The sequence below is a fragment of the Wickerhamomyces anomalus genome (assembly GCF_001661255.1).
Source record: "Wickerhamomyces anomalus NRRL Y-366-8 unplaced genomic scaffold WICANscaffold_4, whole genome shotgun sequence".
Lineage (NCBI taxonomy): Eukaryota > Fungi > Ascomycota > Saccharomycetes > Phaffomycetales > Wickerhamomycetaceae > Hansenula > Hansenula anomala.
Genome location: NW_017567113.1, coordinates 1122600 through 1140000, shown reverse-complemented (window position 1 = coordinate 1140000; position 17401 = coordinate 1122600). Strand labels below are relative to the sequence as shown.

The window sequence follows — 17401 nt, the reverse complement described above, 5'->3', positions numbered from 1 at the left end:
CCTCGGTTATTGTCTACGTTTGTACTACAAAATCCACGTGACTCAACACAATTCCGACTTACATGTCACCCGGTGTTGGAATCTCTTGTTGAACCGATGATCTTGGCAGCTGACTGATTGATTCAAACATTGAAGGTTCATATAGGAAAGTCATGACTTTATCTTCAAATTAAATCAGCCTCAATTCAAAAAGCCAAACCTCACTGAAACACGCTAGCACAAAAGGTAGAATCATTGGAGCTATCAACCAAAAAAACAGAAACATAACACCAACATCACAAAGACATATAATAAACCAATTTCAGGGCATATCAAAAGCACAGATTGAGTATGGAAAGAGAACCAATATATGTCATCATGAAACCCCTATTTCATTTAATTTCACAGGTTTAAGTATATACTAACCATTCATTACCATTCACAACCGTAACTTGAAGGAGCTCATGATCAAAAAATCTTTCAATTCAGGAACTTGGTGAGATGAATTATCAATTCTAGAGGAATAGTGGAGGTTTCTTATCGAAACTCATGGATAAAGACGGGAGGATATCACTAGTTGACCAATAAATCATGGAATCTCATCAAAAAGGAAAACATTTAAATTCAAGCTGGACTCAACCTAACTCAGTGAACAAATTAATGAACCAACCACAGCACAGCACAACATGAATTCAACAGGAATGGTAAAGTAGCTCATTGGATAGAAGTACCAGCTTGTAAGAAGAGTTTTGAGCAGAGTGTTCAAATTACAAATATCTGAGATATCCTTTTATGGTTATTCCTGTTAATTCCCTTTTGTGTATTTCGACCACAAAAGCATAGATTTTCTATGTTTTCTCATGCTTGACGTCCCCAAAAAAAGACCGCATTATTCTGGATTGGGCAGCAACGATATTCTGACATGCCACAAAACCGTTCATTTTCAACATATATACGAGCTGTAACCTTGTCGGCTGACGTAGCCACATCAACTCTTTTTGTGTCACAAAAACAACAATCTTAGTTTTCGAAAAAGTGACACAAAAGCATTAATGCATGTCTACAATGAGTACACAAAACCTCCAAGCTGGACGCGCTTGTATCGAAAGTTGGAAGTGCGTAGATTACTTTTAGCAATGAACGAATAACACACCTTCCAGACAACTGCTGTAAAGATCTCAGATTTATCTTGTAATATCTCTTCAGTCGACAAAAATTTCTATCTAGTAATGTCAAAAAATCAACAGATTATTTCACCCAATTAGGAAGTAGCTTTGTATAGAACCAAAGCAGCTATAGCCAGTTGCTTTGATATTGTTCGTTCAAAGAACCAAACAACCGGGAAGTATCTAATAAGCATTAGAATAACAAATAGTGACTGAGTATTTGAATAGCAACACTTGAATTCTCATCGTAGCGATTAATCAGTATCATTAAGGGTCCTAAATCCCAAATCTGAGATCTTTATTATGAGTAGTACATCTGTGTACAAAAGTTCTCTGGTTTCACTAAACCACAAAATTTCTGTCAAAGTATCAAGCACGATTCCAAACGTCTATAAAAAGAGTACATCCTTCCCAAGTTTGCTTGAACAGTTTCCTCTTCTTTTGAATCATCTATCCACTCGTTCACTTTCAATTGAGAACATATCTGAATAGTCCAAACAATCAAAAACAACTTTTTGCTATTAATATACCACCCAACCCAACCACAATGCCAATCAATATTGCTACCAAAAACCAACAATGTATGTCTAGATCACCAAGAACAACTCCAATTGACTTGACTCAATTGAACTCTCTGCACTTACCAATTCCGTCTTTTTATGAAACTAATGTCCAAGACGAATCTTCATCATCTAATTCCAGCACAGAACAGAATGTAAACCAGCATGTGAACAGAAATTTTTCATCACAACAAGTCACACCAAGCCATGAAACAACCCAACAGAAAACCAATCCATTATCTGTTAACAATGGTGGAAGAGTTAACAATTTTTCTGAAATTCCCTCCAGGTTGCCTGTTAACATCCCACCAACTGCAGTCTTTGCTCCACCATCTTCAAGATCTAAAGGAAAACAACAACAAAATCAAACTGACGATAGTAATGGTTCAAATTTTTTCAAAGATCTCACTCCCATGGTGATCAAACCAGGCTCCAGAAAGAGAAGAAATGAACCAAAAACTCCAACAGTTTCATCTTCTCAACCAGAACCTAAGAAACAGAAATTTTCAACAGAAACCAATATTGATGAGGATGTGATTGAAGCAAAGGAAACAGATTATACTGATCTTTCTCAACAGGCAGCTGTGCTTAATGAGTTCTTTGGTTTTGACTTGCAAGAACCTTATGAAAAGAATATTATAGATAACCTTACTCATTTAAAGCACTTGCTCGAACAACAAACAGAGCAAAACCGGGATCTTTCTGAGGAAATCCAACGTTTCCTAGATGGTGAAGATGAACATATCCCAGAAGAAGCGAATGTTGTTATAAAAGAAGCTGAAGGGGCATCATCATTGTTAATCAACCAAGAAGCCTTGGAAAGACTTGATGAGTCCATAGTTGAAGCACCTCAGCCATCTATAGTCAATGATAACCCATTCCAAGAAGGGTTATACCAAGAACCTATTGTGGAGCCTCAATGTGTCAATCCAGTACTCGTCAATAGAAATCCATTAGTTTCACAACATTATAACTTTGTTTTCAATCCAGATCCTGAACTTGATGATGGATTGAGTGGATTATTCAATCAAGACGATAGAAGCTTTGGAAGTCAAGAAAGTTTTGAACAAAATGAAGGAATCCTTGGTGATAATACGTTTTTTGATACGTTTTTTGATTATGAAGCTGCTGTTGAAGCTCCAGTTCAAGTTGAAGAACCTAGAGTCAATGAAGTTCAAGTTGAAGCTATTAATGAAAACAACGATGATGAACCTGAAATTGAAGAGTCACGCCCACCTTATACCGAAGAGCAAATGGATCAACTCTTTGCTGAATTATTCGAAGGAACCGACTCTGGCATGGTTCAAAATCATAGGGATGATGATGGATCAAATGGTCAGAATCAACCACACTTTGAGGTTGAATTGCCTTGTCCTTCATATGTTGCAGCTAATGATGATGATGATGAAGAAGATCTAAATACTGAGCTTTGTGATGGTGAAGGTAATGAAGATAGTGATGAAGAGGATAGACATGTTTATGGTGGAAAAACAATCCCTGGATTTGCTCGTAAAAGCCCTTTCAACTATACCACAAGCCATAATAATGAGGAAATCAATGATGAGTTTGAATTGGACATTGAAGATCATGATGAAATTGATAAATTGGAAGCAGAACTTCTTGTAATAGTTAATGATGCAGAAGATGAAGATGATGATGATGATGATGAAGAGGAGGAGGCTTATGAACTGGAATCTGCCATCTCAGAAGAGTTATAAGGAGGCCAGTGAATAATGACTGGGACCACAGGTCTCTAAACCATTTTTGTATAATACCATGAATTTTTTGTATAGTTTATTTTTAATTGAATGTGAATTGTGAATAGTTTACGTTGTATTTTGGCTTCAAACTTCACCAATTCAGAATATTTTGATGGTTCGCGAATTCATCTCAGAAAGTCTGAAGGTTGAATATTGAGTATAAAGATATCTTCTCATAGTCTCATGGGTTAAATGATTTGTTATTAAATTGGGATGAATTATTCTATTTCATTGGAACAGGTTTCTTCAAGTTCTTAACGTTGAGTTGGCTATTCGTTATTTGGAATGGCTAAATCCACATAGGACCCATATAAAACCACTAGCACCAATCACAGAATTACCACCAGCAATAACTCTTTTATGCCTATATAATTGTAAGATATTGGACCTTGTATTTACAATGATCTAACATGAGTTATTAGTCCACTGAATCCTAAACACTCGTAGGTATTCCCATAGGCTATTGTAACCTCAAATGGCTGTAAACCCGATACAAACGGTTGACAAGAAGCTCATCATCTTCACCAACTAGACTGATCTACGCCTTCACTCACATCACATACACTTGATGCTAATAGTAAGAATCAGAGCTTGCCATCACTCTTTGACACTCAGCTATCCTCTCCTTGTCAACCTCTACCCCCTCAACCTCGACACCCTCCGTCTAGACACCCTGTGATTCAAGAGCTCATCATCAGCTCATGATCCTACTGGCTCGTGTCCGGTGCGTGTCTGTACCACACAATTGACCTCGAATTAATCCTCAAACACATAGACAATACCATATTATTATTGAATATATAGACAAATAACACTCAGTTAACCATGTTTATCCAATAATATCATACCCTTATAATACTAAAAACATGAGTTATTCACGCTAAAAGTGCTGTTGGTAAGTGCCACACTCAGCCTTATTTTCAGCTTTTTTTCATTGGTGAAATCCCAAAAAAAAAAAAAACCAAAAAGTCGCCGTTAAAACAAAACCAGTTGAATTTATTGGTACTTCTGGATTCTTTTTCACTTCAACACATTGAAATCCATTCATCGCTAATTGAACACAGCTTGGACAACTGAACACTACTGGAGCACACTCTATCATCAGCATCAGGCTCAGGTTAACTACTCAGTTCGCACACATAGAAAGAAGGCTGATTTCAATTCGCAGAGAAAAGAAAAAAGGAAGGAAAAAAACCTGATTTCTTAGGAAAACAACAACAACAACAACAACCAACGAAATTAAACAACAGGATATCAGAATAGAAAACAACAATCGAACTCATTCTGGCTATCAAATCAAACGCTTCATGCACTGATACATTATCATAGAATCAAAAGGCAAGGCGTGTTATAATTTCAAACAAACCAACTAGAGAACATTTTGAAAAGCAAAGATGGATCTAAGACAATTTACAACAACTCCAAACAATTTGGACCAATCAAACAACCAAGATCAAAGACGTACTTCAGTCTCCTCTTTATCATCATATGCTTCATCTGCTTATGGTGGACAGACTCCAAATAGTGCAAGATTGACTTCATCTCGTTATTTTGGAGTTTCAGGTGGTGGTGCCTCTCAACCAGGTACTGCAAATGGTCAACAACAACAACAACCACAACAATCTTCAACTCCAAACTGGCTATCTCAGCAAGGTATGCTCAATGTTACTCCATGGATTGAACAACAACAACAAGTTTCAAATTCAACCACTTCAATTGAAAATCAAAATTTTGTCAACAATTATGGTAATAATTTAAATCAACAAAATTTGACTCTTCATAATTTACCACCAAATTTACAGAATTTAGCTGGTAATAATAACAATAACGGTGGTGTTTCAAACTTGCAAAACTCTCCATTGTATCAACAAAACAATTCAACAATGACAACTTATGACCCTCAATCTAATCGTGCATCTCCAGGTTCTTCTCATATCTTACCAAATCAACATCAACAACAACAACAACACCATCGTGTTGCTAATCCATCTGTTGCTGGTACTGTTGGAGATTCCAAAAATGATGATTCTAATGTCAACAAAAATAACGATGATGATAATGAAACAACAAATGAAAATAATGTTAATGAAAATGATGGAAATGAAAACGAAAAAGATGATGATGAATTGATTCCAACAGCCATCGTCATCAAAAACATCCCTTTTGCAATCAAAAAGGAACAATTATTGGAAGTTATGACCAAATTAAACTTGCCTTTACCTTATGCATTCAATTATCATTTTGATAATGGTGTTTTCAGAGGTTTAGCATTTGCAAATTTTACTTCAACTGATGAAACAACTTCAGTTGTTAATCAATTAAATGGTCGTGAAATTGGTGGAAGAAAATTGAGAGTTGAATATAAAAAAATGCTACCATTGGCTGAACGTGAACGCATCGAACGTGAAAAAAGAGAAAAAAGAGGTCAATTAGAAGAACAACATCGTTCTGCTTCAAATGTTTCTTTGGCTTCTATGATTAGTGTTGCTTCTGCTCCTGCTGGAGTTAATAAACAACAGCAACAACAAGGTCAAAGTCAAAATCAAAACCAAAATCAACAATTACCTCCTCAAGTTCAACAACAGATTCAGCAAGCTCAACAATTGCAACAACAACAATCACCACAACAGGTTCAAGGTCAACAACCACCAGGTTTATTGTCTGCTTCCAGCTCTCAACAGCAATTGGTTACTCCATTACAAGCTCAACATACTGGTTCTGAAAGATTTTATGCTCCTATCCCTTTCATTAATAATTTACCAATTCCGCCTCAACATGTTGATTTTAATGACCCTGAAACCTTAGAATATTATTCACAATTGTTGTTTTTCAGAGATGATAAAGATAAGTTATATAATGAAATTGCTTATCCATCTTCTTTATCACAAAACCATAAAAGAATCATTTCAATTTTATCTGCATTCTTAGGTTTAGTGGAAACTTATGATCAAAATTTGATCTTGGTTAAAAGAAGAACTTTGATTCATGATCCTTCTCCTCTATTGAGATCTCAATCCCATTCAGCTATCCCATTATTAAACCAACAATCAACTGGTGGTGCTAATTCTTCACAAAGATTTAGACAACAAACAACTATTCCTCAGCCAACTTCAACAGCTTCAAGTAATAGAATCCCACCAAATTTCAACTTGGGTTTAAATAATGCGTCAAGTTCTGCTTTATCTTCAGCTGCTTTATTGAGAAATAATCCAACCCCAACTAGAGTTTTACCAAACTTGTACAATCAACAACAACCATCATCAGCATCTTCTCAACAGCAACAGCAACAACAACCTCAATCTCAACCACAACAACAGAATTACTTTCAATCTCAGCCACTAGCTCAATCTCAATCTCAACCAACTACACCAGGTTTAGATTCGATGTCAAGATTTGCTCCATTCCAACAAGGTTTAACTGGATTGACTTCATTGCAACAATTTCAACAACAACAAGCTCAACAGCAACAACAACAACCTTTTGGAACACAATCACATCATCAATCACAAACAAATTTGCAGTCATCAAATAACAACAATAACCAAATGTTTGTTGATGATTCTTATGGACGTTTATCATCTTCATCCAATTCTAGTAATGGTGGTAATGAAACTCCAGGTGATATTAGTGATTCCTTACATGGATTGACATTGTCACTGGGTAATGAGGCTCAAGGTAGTAATTCACCAAGTATTTGGGGTCCAAGATCTGTTCAACCACCTGCTATTTAGAGATGTGCTGATGAAGAGTAATGGAATAAGTGATAGAGAGAAGCATCATTTACGTCAAATTATTTTTTTTCAACATTTTTAACAAAAACAACAATTTTTTTTATTATCAAAGATATATATTCAACCAAATCATACTTTATTGATTCCACGTTTTTCATGACCCTTTGCTTATGTTTATGGATATATTACGTTTTGCATTTCACATTTTTATTACACTTTAGTTTTTTTTATAAATGGATGAATGTTCATCACAATCATGTTTTTTTTCAATGAATGGCTCTTATGTTTTTTAATGATGTGTGTTATTTTTTTGTTATTTTATGATATGACAATTGGAGTCTTGATTTGTTTAAATTGATTAGATGTTCTTAATGAATGGGAAAGTGGTTTTTATGAGATGCTATTCATTTTTCCCAGTCATTTCATCCAGATTGTATAAAGAAACTAATTTCAACTTATGATTTTGCTTGTGTTATCAATACTTTTTTTTCTCATACAATTATTATATTATATATACAACTACATTTTTATAATCCTGATGTCATTATTAATTATGATTCTAATTGTAGTTTAGTTTAATATCTATTATGATTACGCATTGCTGAGTCAACATTCGCGAACTTACCCAAATTTTTCAAAATCCATTTTTTTGAGCTGCTTTTGTCACAGTTCAAACAGGACAATAAAAACAAATTCAAGATCATTCAAGATCATCAACAGATTCCATACTTTATCCAAGTCAACGTTGGTTTTGGGCTTCCATACTCTAAACTATTCAATTGAACAACAACTGCTACTCTCTTCAGGCTGGTTACTGGGTTAGAGCACAAGAATTGACATTCAACAACACGCGAAAGAAGAGCGCGCTATCTCCACGAAATCTGATCAACAATTACTAGATTGGATCCATAAGTTTTGTGATCTTTATACTTCTACAGAATTGTTGACCTCATGCTTTGTGAAGACTCATGGCTTCAAATAAATCAAACAGCATAGAGCTTGATCTAAATCAAGAGGATCATAATAGTCAAATACCCAATGACAACAATAACAACAACAATGAAGATGATGAATCTTCGAAAGAGTCAACGCCTGAAGAAGTTGCAAAGGCACGTTTCAGAAGCAGACTGCTGAAAAGTCTGATTATTCCAGATAATAAGACATATGACGAAGTTCATGAGCGTGCATTCATGGATCTAGAAAGTGGGAATAGTACTCCAAGAAGTTTAAGAAAAAGAGAAACTGTTCAACATTATTTTTCATCACCTGTCGTTAACAACAATCCTCATATTAATGAAATTGGAACAAGGTCAAGAAGTAGGACACCTGATGTTGTTGCACCTCTACCGAAATTGGTTTCAAATAATCCAAATGTTCAATTCAATAAAAATCAATGGAAGTTTGTTATAAAGATTAAATATCCCAACACCAAGTTTTTCCAATTTAGAGAACCTTCACCATTAGGGAAAACTGAATTCTTGGAAATATCTGATCATGAGATGGATGATTTTAATGTTAGTGATGAAGATCAAGATATTGAAGACTTTGAATCAGAAGATGAACTACCTTACAGAGGTGCTTTGAGTAAAAGCGAAGCTTCAAACTCTAAAAGTTTACCTACAAGAAAAGATAGATTATTGTTCAAGCGATTATTGAAGAAATCAGAACCAGAAAGAATAAGAAATAATAGTTTAATTATAAACCAAGATTTTATCAAAGACGATCAGCAATCTAATTTACTCAATAACAATTACTCACAAGGTTCCAAAATAAAGTATATTCATTTCAGAGATAATGAGATAAAGACTTGGTACACTGCACCGTATCCAGAAGAGTATAGTCGGAATAATGTGTTGTACATTTGTGAACATTGTTTGAAATATATGAGCTCAAAATACATTTTGCATAGGCACAAGTTGAAATGTGATGTTTTCCATCCCCCAGGAAATGAGATATATAGATCTGGTGAAAATTCAATATTCGAAATAGATGGTCGGAAGAATGTTATTTATTGTCAAAATTTATGTTTATTGGCCAAATTGTTCTTGAATTCTAAAACATTATATTATGATGTTGAACCATTCATGTTTTATGTTTTAACTGAGCTTGATCCAATCACAAACCATCATCATTTTGTCGGTTATTTCTCCAAAGAAAAATTGAATTCAACTAATTATAATTTGAGTTGTATTTTAACATTGCCAATCTATCAAAGAAAAGGTTATGGAAGTTTACTAATGGACTTTTCTTATTTGTTATCCAAAAGAGAATTCAAATCTGGTACTCCAGAAAAACCATTGTCCGACTTAGGTTTATTAAGTTACAGAAATTTCTGGAAAGTTAAAATCGCATATGTTTTGAAAAGCTTGTATGGTGAATTAGCTGAAGGCTCGGATTTCAAAATATCAATATCACAATTGTCAAGTTTAACAGGTATGATTACTTCTGATGTTATTGTTGGATTAGAACAAGTACATGGTTTGCTTAGAGATCCAGTCACTGGAAAATATGGTGTTTGTATAAACTTGGACACTATTAACAAAGTTATTGATAAATGGGAAGCCAAAGAATATGTCAAGTTGAATTCGGAGGCTTTATTGTGGAAACCATTGATTTTTGGACCTTCATGTGGTATAAATCAGGTTGGATCATCTGTTGAGACTGTTACAAGGCAGAAGGAATTTGAAAATGATGAAGATGTTAAGATACCAGATCCATTGAAGGACAACATAGCAATTTTAGCCAATTTTTTAAAAGACGATTTAGCTGACCCAAGAGACATTGAACTACAAACTTTAGAAGAAGTGAAAGAGTCTACCAAAGCCATTGATGTTGATTTGGAAGATTCCAAAGAAGAGGTTATTCCAAAAGATCGTTATGAACCATGTCATCCAGGTATGAGTTTCAAGAAATTGTCCAAAATTCAACACAAGAAGAGAATCATACTGGATGATGAAGAAGATGATAATGGTATAACAGCCACAAAAGTGAAGAAACTTGCTAAAAGAAAAGCTGTAGCTAGTGGTAAGCCAACACCCACAGCTGAAGAAGAGGCAGAGGCAAGGTTACAACTGAGAAGATCGTTAGATGCTATTCATTTGAGTATGTCGCTGGATGGTAGAAACAGCAGTTCAGAAGATGATAGTGACTCAGGCTCAAGTTCCAGTTCGGGTGGTGACAGTGAAAGTGAAGAAGATGAAGAGCTGAGAGATCCTACTGCTGAACCAGAAGATGATTCAGACTCAGATAGTATTGAACTGCTTGGAATGGAGACTGGTATTGCAGATTACCAAGAACTAGCATCATCCTCATCAGATGGCTCGGAAGATGAAGACACGTTCCAAGAGGAAGATCAACAGAATGCAATTGATTTGAAGAAGCAAGGGTATAGACATAGTAGAAGAATTCAATCTAAAAACTTATCACAGTTACAAAACAGGAGAAATTTGAGAAGGATTAATAATTAATTTAATGAGTATGAGATGATTTGAAAAGTGACATCTGTTTTGTTTAGCTCGAGATGATTGTATGTAATATTATAAAAGGCATTTTATGGTGTGTTGTTGAAAGCGTAGGTACTTGTGTTTTATTTTTTTCGTTGTTGAAGAAACCTCTTTGTTCGGTGCATTATAAACATGTCAACAAAACCAAGTAATGAACATCAACGAACAAAACTGATGGGCCAAATTGACTTGAAAATGAAGGCTGGTACGCAAACGCAAGACGTGCCTGATGTTTGTACACCACGGTCCACGCTCAACTTTTCAAGCTTTTGAAATTTTTGGCCTTGCCCAATTCATGTTTAAATTTTACCCAAAAGGGAAGTCGTATATTTATTTTTTGGCCCTTTCGAAGATCTAAATTTGGAGGCTTGAACATGGTAGACACGGTTGTTTCTAGAGAGCAAGTGTGAAAACTCTTGTTTTCCTTACGCTTTAGCAGGAATATCACCTACATTGAATTTTGATCATCTTGAAGAATCTTAAAGTCTTCGATCTCTATCTATTGTCTCCAGGTTGCAACTCATTTGTTTTATCCGTTACGCGTCTCGAAAGTGGCCTCAAAGCGCGTCTTCGAAAATTTATACAGGAAAATTCAATTTTAAAAAAAAACAAGCTAAAACTACTGAAGAACCCTTTCATTGAGGATTATCACTTCTAATAAACCAAAAGTGCTTCTGCTGCTGGCTCACAGGATTAGATTTAAGGCTCAAAATGGATGCTCACTCGGTTTCTTCCAATGGTTATGACGAGAAGGAGAACTACCTTCAACAATCAGACTTTTATTCCGTGGATGCTGGAAGAATAGATGGTTTAAAGAATACTTCATTATCCATATTAAACTCCAAAAAGACACACAAAACTCATGCTCAGAAACAGTTTCAACAGTATCAACAACATCAACTGAACCAGCATCGCCAGTCACAATTTAGACCTCTTCAGCAAGGCCCATATCAACAGCAACAACCTCAATATGCTCCACATCCGCAATACTTCAATACCATGGCACCTCCTTCAATAAGACCACCTGGTGCTAGATCTATGCAATCTTTGAATTCAGTGGCTTCTTCAAATTACTCGCAAGGTGGGCCAAATCCACATTATCAATCTCAACAACATATTCCTCAAATGTTGCCGCAAGGTGAATGGGCAAGTGGTCGCATGTCACCTCCAAAATCTCCTTCTTTGAGATTAAATTCCATATCGTCTAACTCAATGCAATTTCATGCTCCACAACAAGAATATAAAAATATATCGCCTGTGTTGAGTCAAAGTGAATGGGATAGACCTTTTCAGGATGAAAGAATTAAAGAGTTGGAACTCGAGAATGAAAAATTACTAGATGAGAATGAAGAATTGAAGCAAAATGTTGAGTTTAAAACAAGAGATATAACTAGCGATAATGATCGTTTGAAAACACAGTTGAGTACTGTTCAAATGGAGCTGAACAAATTGAAACTTGAACACAATAGTTTGAAAGAAACTCACAAATCAGAAGTGAAGAAGTTGAAAGAGAGAAATTCAGAACTTCAAAATGACTTAGAGAGTATGTCGTACATGAATGAAAGATCAAATGAAACCACTCCAAATGGTTCTCCAAAGACTTTGGGGAAAGAATATGAATCATTAAACCCTGCTAATACAACAACACTTCCTGAATCAAGTAAACATCTCCAGCAAGCTCAATCAAATTTGGAAAATAATGAACTTGTTCAAGATTTATTAGAAACCATTAAATATCTGAAAACTGATAATCACATACTACGGAACCAAAATGATGATCTAGTCACTAGAATGATAAAGGATAAAAAATATATGCAAAAACTTGTCAATTCATCAAGATATCAAACCAAAATAAGGAAAGGTTTCAATGTGTTGGAAGCAGTTGACACGTTCATATGATAGATACCCCCAAAATTATACCCAGTTACGACAATACTCAAGATAGACAAAACGGACAATATGTTTTATAATTCACTTTTTTTTTATATCAATTACATATTTATAAATTTTCAATTAGTTTTATTAAAAAAGTTGTAAAGAAAATGATCTTTATCTATTACCGTGTGTCCCATAACATACATTTCGCGAATTTTCTCTCCTCGGCCGCTTTATCGAAGAAAAAAATGAATGAGTAAAAAAAGCTGGAGAATCATCAACAATAAACAAAAAAGGAAGCCTTGTTTTCAACCAAGAAGTAGTAAAGAGTCAAGCTAGAGAACTGCTGGTTAGTTTTCAATTATAAAGAATCTTTCATTGGCACCAGATATTTGCACTAACGATTATTTTGTAATCCTATAAGTTCAAGTTCCTGGAGATCAGAATCAAATCATAACTCAAGAGTATTTTATACAGTGCTCAATAACATGTCATCAGCACCAAGGCCTAAACCATGGGAGGTGACCTCGGGTACATCAGCAGCAGGTAAGTCAAATTTGCTTTCCTTTACTCTTTAAACACTTTACTAACAGTTTCTTCTTATCAGTCGCCTCTGGACAATCTACAGAAGTTCCAACTCAAGCAAGTTCAGCCACATCACATACAACAGCAGATACAGAGCCTTCAATACCTGATCGTCCTGTCTCGCTAACTAATTCAATGGCGTCAACTACTTCTCCTTATTCTTACGGCGATTCCTACGGATTGGGGAGTGGACTTGGAGGTGGTTATGGTGGACTAGGTGGTTATGGAGGAAGTTATGGAGGAGGTTATGGAGGTTATGGAAGTGGACTTGGTGGAATGGGAGGATATTCTAGGTATGGTTCAGGTATGTATGGTGGAATGGGTGGCTATGGTGGGATGGGTGGTTACGGTGGTTATGGTGGGATGTATGGACAACAGCCTGGTGCTATGGGTGGTCCTGGAGGTTTTGCTGAAAGTACGCAAGCCACTTTCCAATTGATTGAAAGTATAATTGGTGCATTTGGAGGGTTTGCACAAATGTTGGAAGCTACATATATGGCTACACATAGTTCTTTTTTCACAATGATTTCTGTTGCTGAACAATTTGGACATTTAAAAAATGCACTAGGTTCATTTTTAGGGATTTTTGCATTGATAAAGTATGCTAAGAAGCTGTTGGCTAAAATCACAGGGAAACAAATCAAAGGTCTAAAGTTAGATGCTGAAGAGTTTTCAAAATTTGAAGCTTCAAGAGCATCAGATGCTAGTAAATCACCATCTAAGAGAATCTCATTAAAACCTTTATTGATCTTTTTAGTAATGGTAATAGGTACACCTTGGGTTTTGAAAAAATTGATTACACATTTAGCAAAGCAAAAAAATCTACCTTTACCTGGATACCCAAATCAGATTGGAGGTCAACCAAATCAACCACTTGACATGAATTCCATTGAATTTGGTAGAGCATTATACAACTTTGTGCCTGAAAACAAAGAAATTGAATTGGAGTTGAAGGAAAATGATTTGGTCGCTATCTTATCAAAAGTTGATCCATCTGGTAAGCCTAGTCAATGGTGGAGAGTGAGGTCAAGAAATGGTAAAACAGGTTATATTCCATCAAATTACATAGAAATTATTAAAAGGAAACAACAAGGTGGTGAGGAAAGTAAAGCAATTGAATCAGCATAATCATTTCAGTAAGGTCAGGGACGTACTAATATCAGCATTTGAAAGAGTAGGTTTTATAATATTCCATTTCTTTGGTTTATTTACTGTACTTTATTATCCGATTGTAGTATTTTATGATAGTATCTAATCTATTATAACAGGATCATGCATAGTTGATCCAGTATTTTCGAGCTCTCCAATCATCAGATCATCAAAATCATCATCTGAATCAAAATCACCAATGTTGACTTGTTTTCTGTGCTTCTTGTGTTTCTTGTGTTTAGAATGTTTATTCTTGTTAACAAAAACATTATCCAGATCATCGTCATCAATGGCCACAACTTCTTGATTTTGAAATGGAGATTTCTCTTTCACTTCACTCACAATCCAATCTTCACTAATCTCTATACTCCTCACAGGTTTTGGTACATATTTCAATACTGTAGTCATAAAATCATCATGCATGAGTTCACTAGGGCAAAACTTGATACTGCATAGAGGGCACCTAACAATCCACCCCGGTTGATATTGTTTGGTTGTTAAATTTCTTGGGAACAGTGCACTCTTATCTTTCGTGTGAACAACTTTGAACAGCGTTGGACTTTTCTTTCCTTGTTGGGACAGTGTAACCATGTATTTCTTCTCTTTAGCTGTAGCATTATTGAATCTAGTTTGCCTTTTTCTTGGACTATCGGTGACAGTAAATTTTGATCTAACATGATTAACAGCGGGAATTACATCAAATTTTCCACTAAATGCATAATGCTCTTTTTCATAATAGTTTATAATATTGTTAACTTCACAGAAGCTTTTAAGGTCAAAGCATTCAATATGCTTGCATCTAGCGGACTTCACACAGTGTTCAATTCTTTGTCTTGATATTATATCGAGACATGAGACGACTGTGTTCACAACTTGAATATCTTCTTCGTCTTTCGCTTTGTTAACAGGCTTTGGCAATTCAGCAACCTTTTTCTTGGTCAACTTTTTCCCATTTCCATTGACTGTTCCATTTGTATTCTTTGAAGTTCGATTTGTGTGTTTGATCCTGGCCATGAAGTTCTATGATGTTGATATTGTGCATTAATGTATCCACTGTGTGTTTCTCTATCAGGTGAGCTGAAGTCTTTTTTTGAGGGGCTGTATAGTAAGTTTCAAGGCGCTTGATAAGCCTGTGGTGATTTGAGTAGTAATCCTAATGAGTTATGAGCCTCAAGGTCAATAGAATTGAATGCCCTCCGGTAGGATTCAAGTTACTGTTGTCTGTTCGAGATCAAAAAATTAACATCAAGTGGGTTCGCGAATATTAATTTGGATCAACATGAGTCTGAAATTACGTCTAATTTGCAACGAGTCCAGAGCCTCGACGATACTATAAATCATAGTATTTAAATGCAAGAAGTACAGTAATAATATTGTGAATTTGGAAATTGAACTTATTATAAATCATGGATGGGAAGTATATATAATTTTGTTTTTTACTAGACGTCGTTCGATGTATATTTGATGAACTTGGATGAGGAATATTGCAATTACGCACGAACCGCTTGGATTGTAGGCTAATTCAGCTATTAAATTAAGCTAGTGGTTCAGTCACCTTAGAATCAACTAATTATAAACAAATTACGGCCATTAGGACTTCATCAAGAAAAGTATTAGGCCGGCGAATATCTTTAATAATTGGTGATTTTCACAAATTTTACAATTGTAATTCCAATTATAACAATGGCCAGCTTTTTAGTTCATTATTACTTGTTTTTATTCTGATTTATCCCTTTTATTATTATAAATCATGAGTCATAGAATATCAGTACTCGATGAGTCCCCAGCTGTGATTTTGTTATAATATTAACTAGTGCATTATTTTAGCATTTTGAAAATACACATCAGAATATACAATATTAAATTAACTAAATTAATTAATTAAAAAAATTATATATATAATTATAACAATGGCCAGCTTTTTAGTTCATTCTTACTTGTTTTTATTCTGATTTATCCCTTTTATTATAAATCAGTCATAGACTGAGTCCCCAGTGATTTTGTACATTATTTTAGCATTTTATAAATACACATCAGATACATTAAAAAAAAAAAAAAAAATAATTTAATGTGAGACGTCATATATATAATTATTATAACGACATATAATATACCATCTGGAGTCTGGAGATTTCGGTAATTAAATAGCTGAATTCCAGTACAGTTCAACAGCTAATTGCAGTTAATCAAAATGAATTATATATTCTAATTAATGGTCTACTAGTGCTAGACGTCGTGAGCAGCTCACGCCTACCATTTTAACGTCAATTTGGGCGCTTTTAAAAAAGCACTAAATTCGCGCCTTCCTATGTGCTCTCTACGCACTCCTGCAATCATTTTAACACTATTTACACCTTCTAATTGTTGTTTAACGTTGTTTTATGACCTGAAATCAAAAGGTTATACTTGTGTGAAATGGTACAGGCACTCTAATCGCGAAGTTTTTTTGAAAATTTCGAGACAAGAAGTGATTAGAATTCGTGTTTTTACACCAAATTCAAACAGAACACAAGGAGATATTCAGTTAATCTTCTGATTAATATCAATATTGTATTTTATTTGGCTGGTTATTAGGATTGCACTAGCTGGTTGTTTTGAGTGGATGTTGTTGTTGGTTGGTTGGTTGATTGGATCATCACTGGCGGTAGTACTACTGTTAAGGTAGTTGGTTAATATAGGTATTTTGAGGCCAAAATACATGTGTTTTTGAAGCCAATTATTTGTAGAAGATGGTTTTATGTTACTTGGAGTGTTGAAATAGGTGAATATCATTGATTATGGTGGTTTTATAGAAGTTTGTTTTATTGAAGGTTTGTATAGTGGATTTTTGGTGTTACGGGACACATTTTCACGTGACTAAATTCTGTTAAGTATGGTGAGGATTGGAAATTGGAATAAAACGTTGGGTTTTTGAGATTTTGAGCTTATTTTCATTGATATAGAGGGAAAATATGATGGTGCATATGGTCAAGCAATAGTGGTGGTGATAGGGGCACTTGGTGCTGGAGTATTTAATGGTTTTGTTAAGCTGATTATGGAGAATTGTTACTGTTCAATCAGTTTAAAGATATTGATGAATTTTACTACATTGGA

General features: G+C 34.9%; 6 protein-coding genes across 6 annotated transcripts; 5 read left to right on the top strand and 1 right to left on the bottom strand.

Moving 5' to 3' along the window:
- Window positions 1-1716: 1716 nt before the first annotated feature.
- Window positions 1717-2366, top strand: WICANDRAFT_93950 (uncharacterized protein; the record flags this gene model as incomplete). The annotated part of the gene is made up of 1 exon (XM_019186434.1): window positions 1717-2366. A coding segment is annotated over exon 1 (619 nt), but the record flags the coding sequence as incomplete, so codon positions are not given.
- A 2493-nt stretch (window positions 2367-4859) lies between these two features.
- On the top strand, window positions 4860-7196 carry PIN4 (Pin4p; the record flags this gene model as incomplete). The annotated part of the gene is made up of 1 exon (XM_019184917.1): window positions 4860-7196. One exon carries the CDS (start codon window positions 4860-4862, stop codon window positions 7194-7196), a length of 2337 nt encoding a protein of 778 aa, XP_019038258.1.
- A 1499-nt stretch (window positions 7197-8695) lies between these two features.
- On the top strand, window positions 8696-10108 carry WICANDRAFT_32708 (uncharacterized protein; the record flags this gene model as incomplete). The annotated part of the gene is made up of 1 exon (XM_019181999.1): window positions 8696-10108. A coding segment is annotated over one exon (1413 nt), but the record flags the coding sequence as incomplete, so codon positions are not given.
- Window positions 10109-11653: 1545 nt separating this feature from the next.
- On the top strand, window positions 11654-12655 carry WICANDRAFT_93939 (uncharacterized protein; the record flags this gene model as incomplete). The annotated part of the gene is made up of 1 exon (XM_019186433.1): window positions 11654-12655. A coding segment is annotated over exon 1 (856 nt), but the record flags the coding sequence as incomplete, so codon positions are not given.
- A 780-nt stretch (window positions 12656-13435) lies between these two features.
- PEX13 (peroxin PEX13) lies at window positions 13436-14287 on the top strand (the record flags this gene model as incomplete). The annotated part of the gene is made up of 1 exon (XM_019181923.1): window positions 13436-14287. The coding sequence occupies one exon, from the start codon at window positions 13436-13438 to the stop codon at window positions 14285-14287; it is 852 nt and encodes a 283-aa protein (XP_019038255.1).
- Window positions 14288-14410: 123 nt separating this feature from the next.
- Window positions 14411-15322, bottom strand: NFI1 (SUMO ligase NFI1; the record flags this gene model as incomplete). The annotated part of the gene is made up of 1 exon (XM_019183570.1): window positions 14411-15322. The coding sequence occupies one exon, from the start codon at window positions 15320-15322 to the stop codon at window positions 14411-14413; it is 912 nt and encodes a 303-aa protein (XP_019038254.1).
- Window positions 15323-17401: the final 2079 nt, after the last annotated feature.